This window comes from Drosophila ananassae, chromosome 3L (genome assembly GCF_017639315.1).
Source record: "Drosophila ananassae strain 14024-0371.13 chromosome 3L, ASM1763931v2, whole genome shotgun sequence".
In the NCBI taxonomy this organism is placed as follows: Eukaryota; Metazoa; Arthropoda; class Insecta; order Diptera; family Drosophilidae; genus Drosophila; species Drosophila ananassae.
In genome coordinates, this window is record NC_057929.1 from 3,130,856 (window position 1) to 3,146,799 (window position 15,944).

A 15,944-nucleotide genomic window follows, 5' to 3' on the forward strand; every position below is an offset into this window, starting at 1 on the left:
GTAATTGGCATAATGAAATTTCCTCTCCAGCCAACACGACAAGGACAACCGCAAAGAATAGAAGCCGCAGCAGCCGAAGCTGCCGAAGAGCCAGAAGCGCAGCAGTGGCAGTAGCCATAACCGTATTAGCATATCGGCCAGGGATCAGGGGTTGCGGAAACTTTCAGGGTTTTTACTGACAACTCGTGGCTTTGCCACTTTTTTTTTTATATTTTTCCTTTTTTTTCCAGTTCTCAAGCTGCGTATTGAGTAAATATTTAAGCAGTCCACCAGCTGTCGCACAATATTAATAGCATGCATCCGGGCGCAACTTGAATTCTTTTTTGAGCCAAGATACAAAGGACACAAAAAGGAACAGAAGGACAAATACGAAGGAAGGAGAGACACACGCCACACCAACAGTGGCTGCCTTCTGGCCCCAAAGTGCAAATATGTTGCGGCCAAAGCCACAAAAACGTTTAAATATTTTATAAGCCAAAGGCACTTGCCAGCCGGAGTTGCAACTGAGCCAGAGGAGAAGCAGAAGCAACTAACTGCTGCAGTTACCAAATCGTCAACAACTAAGGCAGACAGAACGGATATCCATACAGTACATATACATATATGTATGTAGGTTTCTTTGTACATATATATATTTTAGATATATTCGCACACCAGTCGCTGTCTAATGGGAATCGGTTTCAGTTGGCTGCCGGAAAGCCGAAGGTATATTGGTGGGGAAAGTCAGCTTAGGACTGGATCATCTTGTTGATATTCTTTGTTCTTGGCTTTCAGCATTCAGTTTGGCATTAGTTTTTTATAAATATACCTCTTAAACTTTGAAATCGAGGGGATCTCTTAAGTGAAAGTCAATATATTATTACTCATACGCCCTATGGGCCATTAAGAGCTCGTAAAACTTGAAAATTAGTCTATATTTATGAGTTTTTATAAATTTGTAGCAAAAAAAACTAGTTAGCTAATATTTCATTTATTTTAAGAGAGAATAATTAAGGAAATCTATTTACAGGATATTTTTTAAATCGAATACTCTCCATTACCAAGAATCCTCTCTAAATATCTCGACTACTTTTTAGTTGATTCTGTTGCTGTGGTGCCCAACTCGTTTGGCATTCCCCTAATGCCATGAATTTTCGTCGGTTACATTTCAGGCTGCCCCTGGTCCCTGGTCCCTTGATTCAGGATCCTGGTTCCTGGTCCTGCTCCTGATCCTTGGACCTCCCCTCCTGCCCACTAAATTCAGAGGATGCTGCACATTGTCTTTGGTAGTTGTGGGGATGGTCGCTGCCGCGGCTGCATTGTTGCATTGTTTCGGTTGCATATGAACGACAGCTCTCCACACTTTTATCGTTGCCGTCGCCGCTGCGCTCCGCTACTTATTATAGCATTTTTTTTTTGTATCCGCTTTCTTGGCTTTTGTGCGCAAATTTCCATGGGGAGGCTCAGCCGTGGAGCTTTGCGGAAAATAAAAATGTTCGCCCGTTCAGCAGCTGATTTCAGTGGGACATAATACACTTGTTTAACATTCAGTAGCTTGAAGTCCCCTCACTAGCTTCGCCTTCTGCTCGTGTGATGTTACTCTGTTTGAAATTATCGTATTTCAATTGGATTTCTCACATACGATTTGCATAATTGAATTTGGTCGCCATCATGATGTTGGATAATTTATGGAGACCATGAACACCAAACGACAACTCCGGCATCAACTTCACTTTGGGGGCAGGAGAGCTCATTTCTGGATAATTATGCCGCCGAAGATGCGTCTGCTTTATTTTTATCGAAGCGCATTAAAAGGCTTTTAAAATTTATTGATATTACCGACTCTATTAAATTATGCCACCACCTCGGCGACCGAATATTCTGTCGCAGGGCTGGCTCTGTCGCTGGGCTCTTTGTCCTGATCTTGTTGTTATTGTTGCCTCTTTTACATCCTGACTGAGTGACGCCTGGCAATGGCAGCGAATTTTCCATGTCGCCACTGGCAGCACCCAACATTCAACATCAAGAGCAGCGCCGTCCGTTGACTGGCAGCAAAATTGGCAATTCCAAAGCATCAGCGACGCGGCAACGGCATCGGCGACTTTTACCATTGCCCCCGAGGGGCAGAAGGCGTGGCACTCCTCCACGAGGATGAGGCAAACTCAATTTGTGTGAAAAATACTTTTAGTTACTGTGCATATTTTAAATGTTACGCAGCGGCAGCCACAAAAACAGCAACATCAACGCATCAACATCAGCGTGATGTGAATTTTATATACAAATGGAAGGCAAAAAAAATCGAGGAAAAAAATTAAAAATTATATTTTATAAAAGATGGAAAACGATGGAAAAAAGTGGGCGCAGGACGCAGGGCCCAGAGCGCAGGGTGCAGGGGCAGATGGGATGAATTAATGCATAAAGACTGTCAGCCATTGAAATCAGTTTATTATGCACATACATAGTACACACACGAGCCTGGCATACGTGTCGTATGATTGATAAATTTGCACTTTGAAAGCTGCCAAAATGGGCAAAAAAGGAAAACAAGCGAAAGTGAATAGAGGGAATTAACAGTGGGTAAATGTGGTTAAAAAAATAGTTATAAGCTATTAAAATCAAATACTCAATATAATAAATATTTAACATTTAATCCATATATTATTTGAGTTTTTATAAAAAAAAATAGTTAAAGTCTTTAGAAATAAAACCAAATTAAAGTCAATTGCTCAGCCAATAATTAAAATTCATCACGCATTCTGAGCACGACATGGAAATGGTAACAAAGAAGCAGCAAAGGGAATCACATTTTGGCCAACATCACACTTCATTAGCACAGGTTATCGCGTTGTCTGCCTCCCTGGCTGTGTGTTTGAGTGTATGTGTGTATGCCACACCCCTTTGGGTAACATTTGAAAATTTCGCATGCACATGGCGCAGACATTTGAAAAACGGCCAAGCTATGGAGCCATGGAGTTCTCCATACCATATTTGGGGAAAACCCCTCCGAAAAACTGCAAAACTCCCAGGCACGAAAAAACTGCAAAGTTCGAAAACAGACACAAGCGAAGACGGGAGGGTTTTTTTTTTCTTTTTTTGAGGGGGAGAGATGGTGTGGAGCGGGCAGAGGATTTTAGATTCGGAGGGGGCGGAACAGGATGCCACTGAAGTGGCAGACACGTAACCCCTTTAGCTGGTGTCAAAGGCAACATACAAATTCGAAGCTCCAACAACAGCCATAGAGCCGGAAAAACGGGAGACAAGGAGGGGGTAGAGCCGGGAGTCGGGGTCGCCGGGCGCCATAAATTATGCAGCGCGCGGTAGAAGCTGCAATCTGATGCCCTTCTGTCCTTCGTGCGGCTCCGCATCCCCTCTGCATTCAATTTGAACCACTCGGCTTCATGCCCCATCCCCCTTGTGGCACAATTGGCATGGCGGAAGTAGCAATTGCTGGGCACAAGCCTATCCGTGGAATGTGGCATCCACCAGGCCACCGGGCCTGGGCTGCTGCCGCTACTCAATCATCAATCCGCGAGCGGAGCGGCAGGCGGAGTGCTACTTGCAACTTGTGCATCCAGTCGCAAAAGGGTCATGAAAATTCGAGACTGACGAAGACAATCGAATTTGCGAACTGATTTCGGGCCTAAAATGGATGATTTCATCCAGGACCAGGATCCAGGATAATAAGGAAATGCGCCATAAAATATGTTAGACTTAGTAAGTGAAGTATCTATGATATTCTGAAATATATTCTGTAGTATCCTTTGCAATTAGCTATCAACTTACTGAATGGAATATGATTAAAATAATGCCAATTATCCCAGTCACTGTGAAGCGCCACAAACTTCACGGGGGAGTTGCACCGCCAGGATGGCAAAGGGAGCAGTTTGGGCCCATAATGGGGTGGATAACTCTTTCCTGCCACTTCCGTTGCAAATACCAGGTTTCCTACCCAATAACCACACATTTTCGAGTTCTTCACTTCACTTCCTAATTCTTCTTAATTTGAATCCCTTGAGAAACTTTTATTGACTACGCTCCTGAGAGGCCATCGACAGAGTGTCCTTGCTTCCGTTTCCTTGGCGCCTTCGGTTGACTTCAACCGACGTCTTCATTAGCTGGAGTATTTCTCCCTCTCTCTTTCATCGACCATCTCTCCATCTCCCTCTTCTACTTCCATAGATCGCAGTGTCCTTTGAGAGAGAGGAATGGTGGAGGAAACTAATAATTAACACTTTTTACTGCCAAGAGTCGATAATTGAATTACAGAGTGCAGTCAATGGCACAGTCACACTCACACAAATGCAGCTTTGGGAAATATCCTTTTCCCCTCCAACTTCGTCCCTGCCTCCACCTTCTTCATCACTTTCTTCCTCTTCAAGTTTTTAGCAGCTGCCAGAAAAATATTCGCAAATGCAATCGCTTATACTACACCAACAAAAACCCAAAATCCAAAGGCAAGGGCAACGGCAATGGCAGAAATTCAAATGCACCAGAAGCTGCAGCATCAGCAACAACAGCAGCAACAACAACAATGCTGATGACAAGGAAGCCAAATGAATCAAAAAAACCAGAAAGGAGTCGAGAAGGACGAGGAGCACCCTCTCTCTAGCCAGGATTCGGGAGACTTGCATAAAAACGTTTAATTAAAATTCAAGAGGTTTTGTTTTCAGGAGCTGCAAGATTTTGTTTTACTTATCCTTTCCGCCCCTGACCTTTCCCAGGATCCCCACACCCACTGCAGTGTGTGTGTGTTTGAACGTCTTGAGTAATAGGTTCCGTTATTCGAAAAGGGCCAATGCTGTGTGTGTGTGTGTGTGTGAGTGGGTGTAGGTGCAGGAGGCTAAAGGACGAGGGTCAGCTATGCAAATTGGCGTCTGTTTTGGATCGGCGTTAATTACTTTGAAGTGAAGTGCAAGCGACTAGCAAGTGGAATCGAGAAGCGAGAGCCTGAAAAAAAGTGGAATACGACGAAGGACCTTCCAGGACTTACGGCCAGCATTGCATTAATGACTTCCAATTATGTCGAAAACAGACCAAGCTTCAGACAACATTAAGCCATTTTTCTCACGCTTCAATATTTGCGCTTCAAACGGAATATTTCAATTAAAGTAAACAATGGGATTTTGTCAGCATTTGGCCAGAATAAATTCGCGAAAAGTACCAACTATCTTTGGCTAAGCAATCCCCAATGATAAATGCAATATTTGGCCTGTCCTTGATAATTTTCTATAAGTCCTTGCGAGCTAGCTGGGTGGCTGCCTGGCTGGGCTAGCAAAGTGAGAAGTCCCTGGCGAATCTTTAGCTTCTTTTCGCGCCTTCGCCTCCTGCTCTCCTCTATTGGCAAAGCAAACAGGGTAGTAAATTTGAAAATCCAATTTGCATTTCCATCAATAATAACGGCCGCACAAAGGAATATTAGACGAGGACGAATCGCTTTCTGCCCTTCAGCTCCGCTCTCTGATCCGCTTCTTCTCATTTTCTTTCAGTTTCGATGCGTTTTGGGACAAAACGCAAAAAAAAACAGAAAAAGTGAGGGGGAAAAGGGGGGGAAGGATTCACGAGGGGATCAAGAAGGAGAGTGCTAAGGGAGGAGCTGTCAAAAATTTACCAATCATTAAAAATACTTCCACTTCCGTTTCCTGTGCGAGCCATTTTCTAATGCGCCTTCATGGCTTCCGCTGTCACACTTGAAAAAATTCTTGTAGAACTTGTTTTTAAAATCTTGTCTCTTCAATCACCTCAATAAATGTATTTTTTTTCAGTGTCTTGACCCCCTGAAGCCAACCTCTTCGCCCCTCTCACGCTTTGTTTGAACAGCTAATGCTGGCCACGTTCCGTTGTCGTGGAGCGGCTCTGGCCTGCCACAGTTAGTCATCTCGCGCGCTGCTTTATGTAATTTATATCCTTGCTGCATTATCCTTTATTTACTTTACTTTTTAGCATTATATTTTCCCAGCATTCTGCTTCATTCTGCTGTTCTTCTCGCTACGGTTTTCCTCGCAAATTTATGTATAAAAATGAGCGAAATTGCAGAACACATTTTTTCCATTACTGAAAATAAATGTCTGAAGGATGTGCCAAGGCCCAGTCGTCGCAGCAGGACTCCGGCTACCGCTTCATCTGCTTCTGCTGCTATGGCTGCTATTGCTGCTGTCTTAGATAGAAAAAAATCGCTTCTTACTGATGAGCTTCAATGAATTCAATCAGAATTCATTTGAATACAGTCCGTGCATACCAAAAAGGCGAGATTAAGTGGCCAAGCCGAAGAGTCGTTGAGTTCAGGAGACGGGGCACAAGGACTCCTTGGCGAAGTCTAGTGAAAGTGCGGAGGAGTCAACTCCTTTTGACTAATATGCTTGTGGTTGGGGCGGGGCACAGGCCCGGGCGTACGAGTGAGAGCGTCTTATCCTTACTTTTCCTTCCCGGCCGTTGACGCTGACGAATAAGTAATCAGCGCTAAGTTGGTAATTGAAAGCACTGCCAGGACTTCCTTTTACTTTGCCTCTGCCTCGGTCAAGTGCTCTCCCATAAAAGTAAGAAATGATACAGGACTTTTTACCAAACTGGACGGTATATGTCATGACCTTTCACGAAAAGGTCCTGCACCTGTCGTCAGAGACACACATGCCGAGTTGTGGCAGTAGGCGGGAATTGAGCGCCCAAGGACATCAGGGGCAACAGGAAAGACAATAAGCAGATAAAAACAAGGACATTTGGAAGGACTGGCCAGCAATGAAGTGATAAATACTCTTTAAAATATTATTATATTTAAATAAAGATAAAAATGTATTAAAATTAATTAGAAATAAATATGTTCTGAAGCCTAAAGCTTACTCTGAAATGTCTACCTTGTTTATCAATTAGTTAGACAACAAATGCTACAAATCCAAAGCACCTTAATTGGGAAAAGAAATGTACGCTTTCTGGAGAAATGCGTATCCGACATGAAGTTGCTAAAATTATGTACAAAGATTAAGAAAGTAAACCGTTATCTGCCAACGCCCCCGGCCCAAAAGATGAGGCTCTGGGAGGAGGCAAGGAGCGCAATCCGTGTTGACAGTTTCCGCTGCAGGCGATTCCAAAGCAGAGCACCCACCGGGTGGGAGCCGGAACCGGGACAGGGGCAAAAATCATAATGAAATTATGTATCTTCAGGATACTGTTCGTATGTGCCAGATGAGCTCGGCTCTATGTGGATGTGAGTCGAGACGAGTCCTTCTGCTGTTTTATGCGTGTACGCGGAAATGAATCTTAAAATATCCTACAATAATAAAATAAACGAACAAACAAATGTGGGATGGATGTAAAAAATGGAAGAGGGCATAAATGGAATGGAAAAGATTAAAATAAAGCATGCCGTAAAAAATTGCTCATAAAATATGCACTCCGACATGTCAACAATTTTTTTAATGAAAATATCAGGCACGAGCAAAAAGCATAGATGTTTGTGGGTAAAATATCAGTGACAGGCAAATACTATAAAACCAACAATAATTAAATCAAATAATTTCCCTAACTAAATGTTTTATTAAAATATGTAAACAGTATTTATTTAATGAAAAATAACGAAAAGGGCAGCAACCCCTCAGTTAGTTACTGATACTGGAAATCACACCAACTAACCAACTAATTTAAACGTGACTCTGAAGTTTCCATTTAAGATACATTGGAATCTGAATGTTTTGGGGGCGAACGGAATCAGTTACCTGATATCCGATTGCGATTTGGGGCCTTGGGGGAGTTACTTCCGTCTTGCCCCGTCTGATTCCGGTTCTAATTGTTTTGGTCTAGTGGTAATCCTCCTTTGTCTGTGCAAATTACCTGACTCGTGCTAGAACTTCAGCCCCTCAAATGGCCAAATAATTATTCGGGCAAAGCAACCGAAATCCCCCTGGATACTAGGGGGAGAGCTTGGAAGAAAAATTAAGCAAATATCACGTCGTTCACATTTGAACTTCAGACATTCGAAATCAAAGACACGCCGAGTTTCTCGATACAATTGAAACATGGCCACAAGTTGTACAAACATTTGGGGGTTTTGTTGCCAAAAATTTTGCCAGCTTCCGTGTGCATCCGAAATTGGGTCTCCAGTTGATCCTGCTCTGGTTTTAATTACACATCGGGCGACTCGGCGATGGAGATTAAATAGCCTGGGGAAAATTCAGGTGATTGTTAATTGAAGGCTAGCGAGTTTGGGTATCAGAAAGTGGTTAAGGAATATGGAATCCGAGCAGAAGAAGGTATATCTGGAAGAAAAATTAAGAAAAGTTGCTACTATAAGAAGGACTTTAAAGTATTTCCCCTGAAAAAGTCTAACTTTTATAAAGCTATGATTTACAGATTTTAATCAATAGGCTTATAATTTTGTCTCTTTATAAAAACTAGTTTTAAGAACTACCTAAATATTTTTGAAAATTGTTTCTTATTTTTTTTCCTGTGCATCAACAAACAAGCAAACAGGGAGTTGGTACGTTTGCAGCAAACAAGCGAATTCATTGCTAAATCATCGAGTACAGGCAACTCGTTTTAACTTTGTTTCAAACAAGAAAGGATGAGGGGATTCCCCAAATCCACACACATATAAAAAGAAGGGGTGAAAGGTCGGGGTGGGTGTGTGTGTGTGTGAGTAAATTGTAGAGTTGGCGCAAACGAGTAAAGAAATCGCTCATGCAAAACTGATTGACTGTAACGAAGAAACTGTAAAAAGAAACACGAAACTTGTTTCAGTTGCTGTTGCTCCTGCTGCTGCTGATTTTTAGACCCGACCACGCCCCCTCAGTAACTACCTCCCCCTGTCCATTATCTGTCGGCTTTTATTTATGTAGATACGAGCTACACATACTACAGCCTGTGTGTTGCGGCGCCCTCGCATATGCAACGGATTCATTTGCCCCCGATTTTTCCAGTTCTCCTCATGTTGCTGATTTTTATTGAAACGAAAATATCGTTGGCTGCACGCTGCCCTTTATGCTCGTCAGTGTTCAGTTTTCCAGGGTTTTTTTTCTTTTTGGCTGAGAACTTTTTGTCGGTTGCGCACTTAATTGAAAGGAATTGTTAATTCACAAGACACCCCGGGTTCGAGTTCGGGGCTCGGGTTCAGGATCAGAGCCAACTCCACCCATTTTGGCCACTCCTTTGGCTTTGTGCTTGATTGGTTGGGTTGGGGCTGGAAACGATGGCCTCTGTACTTTCGTTTCCCGCTTGATTTTTGCCCTCAAATTCAATTATTTTAATTTTTCTCTTTGGCGCGAAGCATCACATGAGTGGCAGGCACTCACAAAAATAAGTTGCAAGGACAATAGTTCTTTATCGATATTGAAACCATTTTAAAATAAAATAATGCAAAAATATGATTAATAAATTAACAAATAAATAATACATAATATTTGTTTATTTTTCCTTCTTTTTTTATTTATTTTGTCAAGTGTCCTTTCAGTCAGAGATGGATGACATGTCTGTTTTCAGGCGTTTTGTTCGCCCGAGGACGTCTGTCAGACAGTTGTCAGCTTACCCTCCACTCCTCTGGGTACTGTGCTTATTCGTGACACTTATTTGTCATTTTTAGCATATAATAGCATTGTGTGGATTATAAAAGGATTATAAACCGCCATACCCCATCCATTTTCTTGGGCACAGCCCCCCCCACTACTCCGTAATAATTGCTCACGTTCTCACGCGCTCTCAACGCCTCACCCCCTGTGGCTTTTAAAACCAATTTGGTAAGGCAGTCCCGGCCGACCGCCAGCAACCGAGTCAACCAGGTCAAAAAGCTGCTCCAAGATGTGTGTAATTAGACGTGACTTTTCCTCGAGTTCTTCACCCACCATTGTGGAGATCGGAGAACGCGCCCAAAAGCGCCTGGCGGGATGGCGGAGCCTGGGGGCAAATCGGTCCTTAAAGCCTTCTTAACGCTGTTGTTATTTAGAGCTTAATTGTGCTAGGACACGGCCCGGGGCATACTCGCCCAAGTCCCAGATTGGGGTTAAAGGGCCTCTCTGGGAGAAATTCGGAGATGGGTTCCATGTGAACTGCCCTTAAAGTTCAAAATGGATTAAAGTCCGCTTGGATGGGTAATTCATTGGCGCCTGCTCTTAGTCCCCACCCCCACCCACAGCCACCGCAATTAGCCAGGCAGAACCCCGATATCGACACATTAGCATTAAGCAGCGCCAAAAACGAGACGTTCGCATCGGGCATAATCAGATTATCAGCCACCGCCTCAGACGCTACGCGAAAAAGAGCTAATTTGTGCACGGAAATCACGCCCAGGAACACGGATTTCCCACCGTCCCAGCCGGGCTCCGTGCGTACATATCCGTGTCCGTGTCACCTTCAGCCCTCGGCCCGCCTTTGGCCTTTGTGAAAATTGAAAATATGCCAAATAATTACACATTTTTATGTGAATTTTTCAATTTATATGCCGTCAAATAAACGCTGCGTGCACATCACAGCATTGACATCCGGTTGGGTGGAGTATAGCCACCCGCCCTCTGCCATTCTTTCCCAACCGCGCAATGCTCCTCCTAATGTCTCGTCCTGGAAGTTTACTTTTCAAAAATAGCCGACCTTGAAAAGCTTTAACTGGGGGACAAAACTGGGGGACCAGACTCTCAAAAGCTTTCATAGATGGCGAACAATGAGAAATGTAGATGTCATGTAGAGAAGCTTATTCCTTACTATGGTACTAAATGGTATAACATTTAGTATTACAACAAAAAAGTATAAAAACAAATATTAAAAACATTTTTTATGCAGATTGAGCATGGATCTACAAATCGTTTAAGGTATTCCGATTGGATGAATTGGATGGAAATTGGCTGAAATATGGCCATCGCAGTGGGTCGTATTGTGCTCCCCATGCACTTTCCACATTTTGAAGGGGATAGCCCAGGAAATTTAAGAAAAAATCTAAAAAATATTTTGTTTCCAGGCTTTAATGCAGAATGATGGAGAATCGATTAAGGTATTCCGATCAAGAATCGGATACATATTGGCTGAGATATGGCAATCGCAGTGGGTCGTATTGTGCTCCCCATGCACTTTCCACATTTTGAAGGGGATAGCCCAGGAAATTTAAGAAAAAATCTAAAAAATATTTCGTTCCGAGGTTTTGATGCAGAATGATGGAGAATCGATCCACAAATCGATTAAGTTATTCCAATCAAAAATCGGATGGAAATTGGCTGAGATATGGCTATCGCAGTGGGTTGTATTGTGCTCCCCATGCACTTTCCACATTTTGAAGGGGATAGCCCAGGAAATTTAAGAAAAAATCTAAAAAATATTTCGTTCCGAGGTTTCGATGCAGAATGATGGAGAATCGATCCACAAATAGATTAAGGTATTCCAATCAAGAATCGGATGGAAATTGGCTGAGATATGGCTATCGCAGTGGGTTGTATTGTGCTCCCCATGCACTTTCCACATTTTGAAGTGGATAGCCCAGGAAATTTAAGAAAAAATCTAAAAAATATTTCGTTCCGAGGTTTTGATGCAGAATGATGGAGAATCGATCCACAAATCGTGTAAGGTATTCCGATCAAGAATCGGATGGAAATTGGCTGAGATATGGCTATCGCAGTGGGTTGTATTGTGCTCCCCATGCACTTTCCACATTTTGAAGTGGATAGCCCAGGAAATTTAAGAAAAAATCTAAAAAATATTTCGTTCCGAGGTTTTGATGCAGAATGATGGAGAATCGATCCACAAATCGTATAAGGTATTCCGATCAAGAATCGGATGGAAATTGGCTGAGATATGGCTATCGCAGTGGGTTTTATTGTGCTCCCCATGCACTTTCCACATTTTGAAGTGGATAGCCCAGGAAATTTAAGAAAAAATCTAAAAAATATTTCGTTCCAAGGTTTTGATGCAGAATGATGTAGAATCGATCCACAAATCGAATAAGGTATTCCGATCAAGAATCGGATGGAAATTGGCTGAGATATGGCCATCGCAGTGGGTTGTATTGTGCTCCCCATGCACTTTCCACATTTTGAAGGGGATAGCCCAGGAAATTTAAGAAAAAATCTAAAAAATATTTCGTTCCGAGGTTTTGATGCAGAATGATGGAGAATCGATCCACAAATCGATTAAGTTATTCCAATCAAAAATCGGATGGAAATTGGCTGAGATATGGCAATCGCAGTGGGTCGTATTGTGCTCCCCATGCACTTTCCACATTTTGAAGGGTATAACCCAGGAAATTTGAGAAAAAATCAAAAAAAAAAAAAAGTTGTTTCCAGGTTTTAATGCACAATTATGGAGAATCGATATGAGCATCGCTGGGGGTCATATTTTTCATATTTCCCAGTTCTGGGACGTAAAATTGTAAAATACTTGTAGGTGCCTGAAATGCGCTCCCCCAGAAAAAGATTTCGTTCGATTTATATTATATTTAATAAGTTTACAAGTGTCTAGGTGTCTGCTTTGCATTGAACAGCATGCACACAACAAAACTTACAAAGTTCAGTGTTAAGGTAATCTCTAGGCGACGAACCAAGCCCAGCGATCAGTGCCTGGCTGATGTTTATTGTTAGTCATAAAATATATGTGCTGGCAAATGCAGTATTATACATTTTTAATGTACAGAAGATGATAGAATAGATCAGAAATGAATAAAGAAATAACACAAATGAAAAAGAAAATAAAAAGAAAGATGAGTGAGAAGGAGAAAGGTGCAGTACAATGCGAGAGATGCGGTGAATGTCAAGAGTGCTCTTTAGTTCAAGCGCTGAGTGACCGGCAGCTTCTTGCGCCGTCTACGCAATTGCTGGCTACGATCCCAGTACTCGTAGTAGCGTTCCTGTTTTAACCACTCCTGGTATTTATACCACCACTCCTCCCACTTGATATAATCCTGAAAAAAAGATAACTGTTATCCTTCGGAACTATTTAAAGAAGTTAAGAGTGCTCACCTTAAGGTCCAAGTCTCTCAGATAACCACGATTTTTGTAGTAGTCATAACGGACGCGAACATCGTCCCACGACAGCATGCCCGTCGGTGCTGTTGTGGCCAACTCCTCCGGAAAATGCCCGACCGGTGCCGGCGAATACGAGTAGCGGCGCGGTGGCGACTCCAGACCCTCTTCGATCATCACCTTCAGTGCCCCACCGGTGGAGTCTTTGGTGATGCGCATGTTTTCCATATTGCTCCGGTCGATGCTCCACTGCGCCATTTTGCCGAAACGCTCCGAAAGCGTTAAACGCGTCGTAGCCGAAAAAGTCGGCAGCGAGCCGACTTCATCGCTGTCTGAGCCACCCGAGTCATCCGAGTCCGAAGAGGAGTTAGCCACATTACCTCCGCTAGCACTTGCCGAGCCGCTCGGATGCTTTTTCCGTTTCTCACCTTCAATTTTGATGCGGGGTCTCACCTGAAAAGGATGCATTATTAATAGATGATCCATCTTATGACCCATCCCATTACCCACCTCTTTTTCTTTCTTCTTTTTCTTTGCTTGGGTTGATGGCGCACCCGCTGGCGCTGCTGCTGGTTCTGGTGGCTCTGGTGGTCGGTGCTTCAATCGCGGATCCTCCGGCGGCGGAGAGTGACGCGCTATCCGACCAATTTTTGGGTGCATATCCGACGAGGAGTCGCGCTCGTGCCGCAACTTCGCTTGGCGGTACTTCTCCATGGCGGACACCGCACTGCTACCTCCGCGCACGGGCGGTGGAGTGGTAGGACGACCATGGATGCGGCCATGTGAATCCGGCGGTGGGGGCGGCGGCGCCCCCTGTCGATAGTGGCCACGTGGCTTGGGAGGCGGCGAACGAGGACCGCGAGATCTGGAATCATAAAATTGTTAATAAAATGGCATAAATCATGTCCTTTTGATGCTTACCGAGACCTATGGCGATGGCTGGGGGAGCACAAGGAGCAGGAATCATCAGAACTGCTGCTCATCGAGCTATTAGAACGCGAACGCATCGAATGCTGTTAAAAAAAAACGTTAAAAATTAATATAATAATCAAGTCTTGAATAAAATCTTCCACTTACCCTTGGCGGTGGCGAGGGTGGTCGTTTGGAACGCGGTAGTATGTGGGTGACGCCACCACGCTTATCCATTCCCGACGACGAGGACGATGGTGGCGGCAATGGCGGCGATCGACGCCGGCTTAGCGGAGATCGCGACGCGGTTGGCTTTCGGCGCAGTGACGACGTGGAACAGCTGCTGGGTTCCGGTGGCGAACGTGGCCTGCCGTGGCCATTACCGGGACGACGCATCATTGCATCGTGGCTGTTGGGCGAACGCGGCATCGGTGGGGATCGTGGACCGCCGCGACGCTCCATGCCGTGCATGGGCATCGGTGGTGATCGCCGGCGCGATGGCGGCGACAGCGGCGGTGATTTCCGTAAACGAGAACGGCTACGCGAGTGTGGTGAACGCGAACGGCCGTAGCGCGGGGGCGGATGACCAGGCGGCGGTCCGCTGGGTGGGTAACGACTATAGGGAGGCGCTCCCTCGCGTCCGTCGCGACCATCACGGCCGTCACGTCCTTCCCGGGGCACAACCTCACGATCACTTTCGCCAGAGCTGCTCTCGCCCTGGATGTACATCTTCTTGTAGCCGGTGTGGCGCCAACGGTTGGGGTCCTTCTCCTCGGCCTCAATCAGTTTCTTGTCCCAATAGTCGTTGGTTGTGTTGGCACGAGCCTTTTTCATAACGTTGTCGATCTCGCGTCGCTTCCCGGCTGGTAATGATGGATCTGCAAGTGTGAGAGGAAAGAGGTCAGCTTCGTTTTGTTGATTTTGTCATTCGAATCGTCGTTCGTCGCTTAGTCGCTGGGCAGCTGATCCGCCTTCCTGGGAATCCCTTTAGTTTTTATTATTTTATTAGGGGTCCGTCCGGCCGGCTTTTGGCTAATCCCAGCCAGCGAGGTTTTGGTTGGAGGATTCCTAGTTCTAGGCTAGAGTTGCGTTGAATGATGAATTTTCAGGTACCTGTTATGCGGGCAGCTGTCGGCTGCCTGTCCATGTGCAGTTTGGGATTCAGTTCGGCGCGCCTGCGTGACGCCATCGCGAGCCGGCGAGTGGGCGATTGGGCGATCGGGATAGCGGGATCGGGAACGGGATGGCAACAATAATCGCGCACGTATATTGCCCCAGACGGTATGTATGTGCTATATACAGTTCTTAGGCGAGAAACGCGACAACACACTTTACCATTTCAAAAACATACACAACAAGCTGCAAATATATTACAATTTTTATAATAGAAACATGAAAGACAGGCATTAGAAATCTCAAACAACAACAAAAACTACAACATCAACAAAATCAAGAGCTGAGAGGCCAGGTAGATAGACAGTATTTTTGGGGCGATTTAGAAGAGGACGCGACGCGGGGCAGCATTCAGAGCAAGGTTATCGGGTACCGGAGGCTGAAAACGAAAAAAAAAGTGCAAGTACCGGGACGCGACACGGGCTGCCAGTGGACGCGAGCGAGATCGCGTTGGAGGGGAATCATCATCGCGGTTCAACCCATTACGCGACGTTCGGATATCCAGATTCAAGTACAGATTCCAGTCGGCGGGGGACCAACCGGCTTGGCCTCCACGGTGGAGCAAAATTTGCATTTTTTTCTTTTTTCCATTTTTCAGCTTCACAACCACACACACTCACACACATACACACCAATACACAAGGCCCGCAGCAGTTACTTGGTCGACGCGAGTGGAAGAGAGATGGAGAAACAGGGGGCAGACTCCCGACGACGGCTCTTGGAAACCCGGATTTCAGCCTTGGCGAACGTTGTGTAGAGCGATTAAGACAAGCACTTAACTATATTGCTTACATTTGACAACGGTTGCGTGCACGCTACTCGAGATTCTTAGATTTCTGAGTTTTAGTTGCAAATGGAACACACGGCGTTAAATTTTTCACAGCAATGGCCGTCGCAAGTAGGACCGTAGAGGACCTCTTAAAAGAAACCACTACTTCGCCTGGTCACACTTTTTTTAACCGA

The 15,944-nt window shown here is 44.7% G+C and overlaps 1 protein-coding gene across 3 annotated transcripts; it reads right to left on the minus strand.

The window, feature by feature from the left end:
• Positions 1-12,359: 12,359 nt before the first annotated feature.
• LOC6495114 (basic salivary proline-rich protein 2) lies at positions 12,360-15,910 on the minus strand. Of its 3 annotated transcripts, XM_001958986.4 has the most exons (7): positions 15,774-15,908; positions 14,922-15,167; positions 13,977-14,686; positions 13,821-13,912; positions 13,410-13,764; positions 12,897-13,352; positions 12,360-12,838 (listed from the first exon to the last, which is right to left on the minus strand). In XM_001958986.4, exons 2-7 carry the CDS (start codon positions 14,995-14,997, stop codon positions 12,701-12,703), a joined length of 1,827 nt encoding a protein of 608 aa, XP_001959022.1. In that variant the 5' UTR covers positions 14,998-15,167; positions 15,774-15,908; the 3' UTR covers positions 12,360-12,700. The 3 variants fall into 3 exon arrangements, with proteins under 3 accessions (XP_001959022.1, XP_014763157.1, XP_044571810.1); XM_014907671.3 differs by lacking the exon at positions 14,922-15,167 and having other exon boundaries at positions 15,774-15,910; XM_044715875.1 differs by having other exon boundaries at positions 14,922-15,906.
• Between the last annotated feature and the right edge of the window lie 34 nt (positions 15,911-15,944).

Bases quoted from the DNA above. Each gene is read 5' to 3' on its own strand.
- LOC6495114 (XM_001958986.4), bottom strand. From the start codon at position 14,997: ATGGCGTCACGCAGGCGCGCCGAACTGAATCCCAAACTGCACATGGAC. The intron at 13,765-13,820 runs GTAAGCATCAAA...TTATGATTCCAG, and splicing joins AGCCATCGCCATAGGTCTCG to ATCTCGCGGTCCTCGTTCGC. The intron at 12,839-12,896 runs GTGAGCACTCTT...TCTTTTTTTCAG, and splicing joins TGAGAGACTTGGACCTTAAG to GATTATATCAAGTGGGAGGA.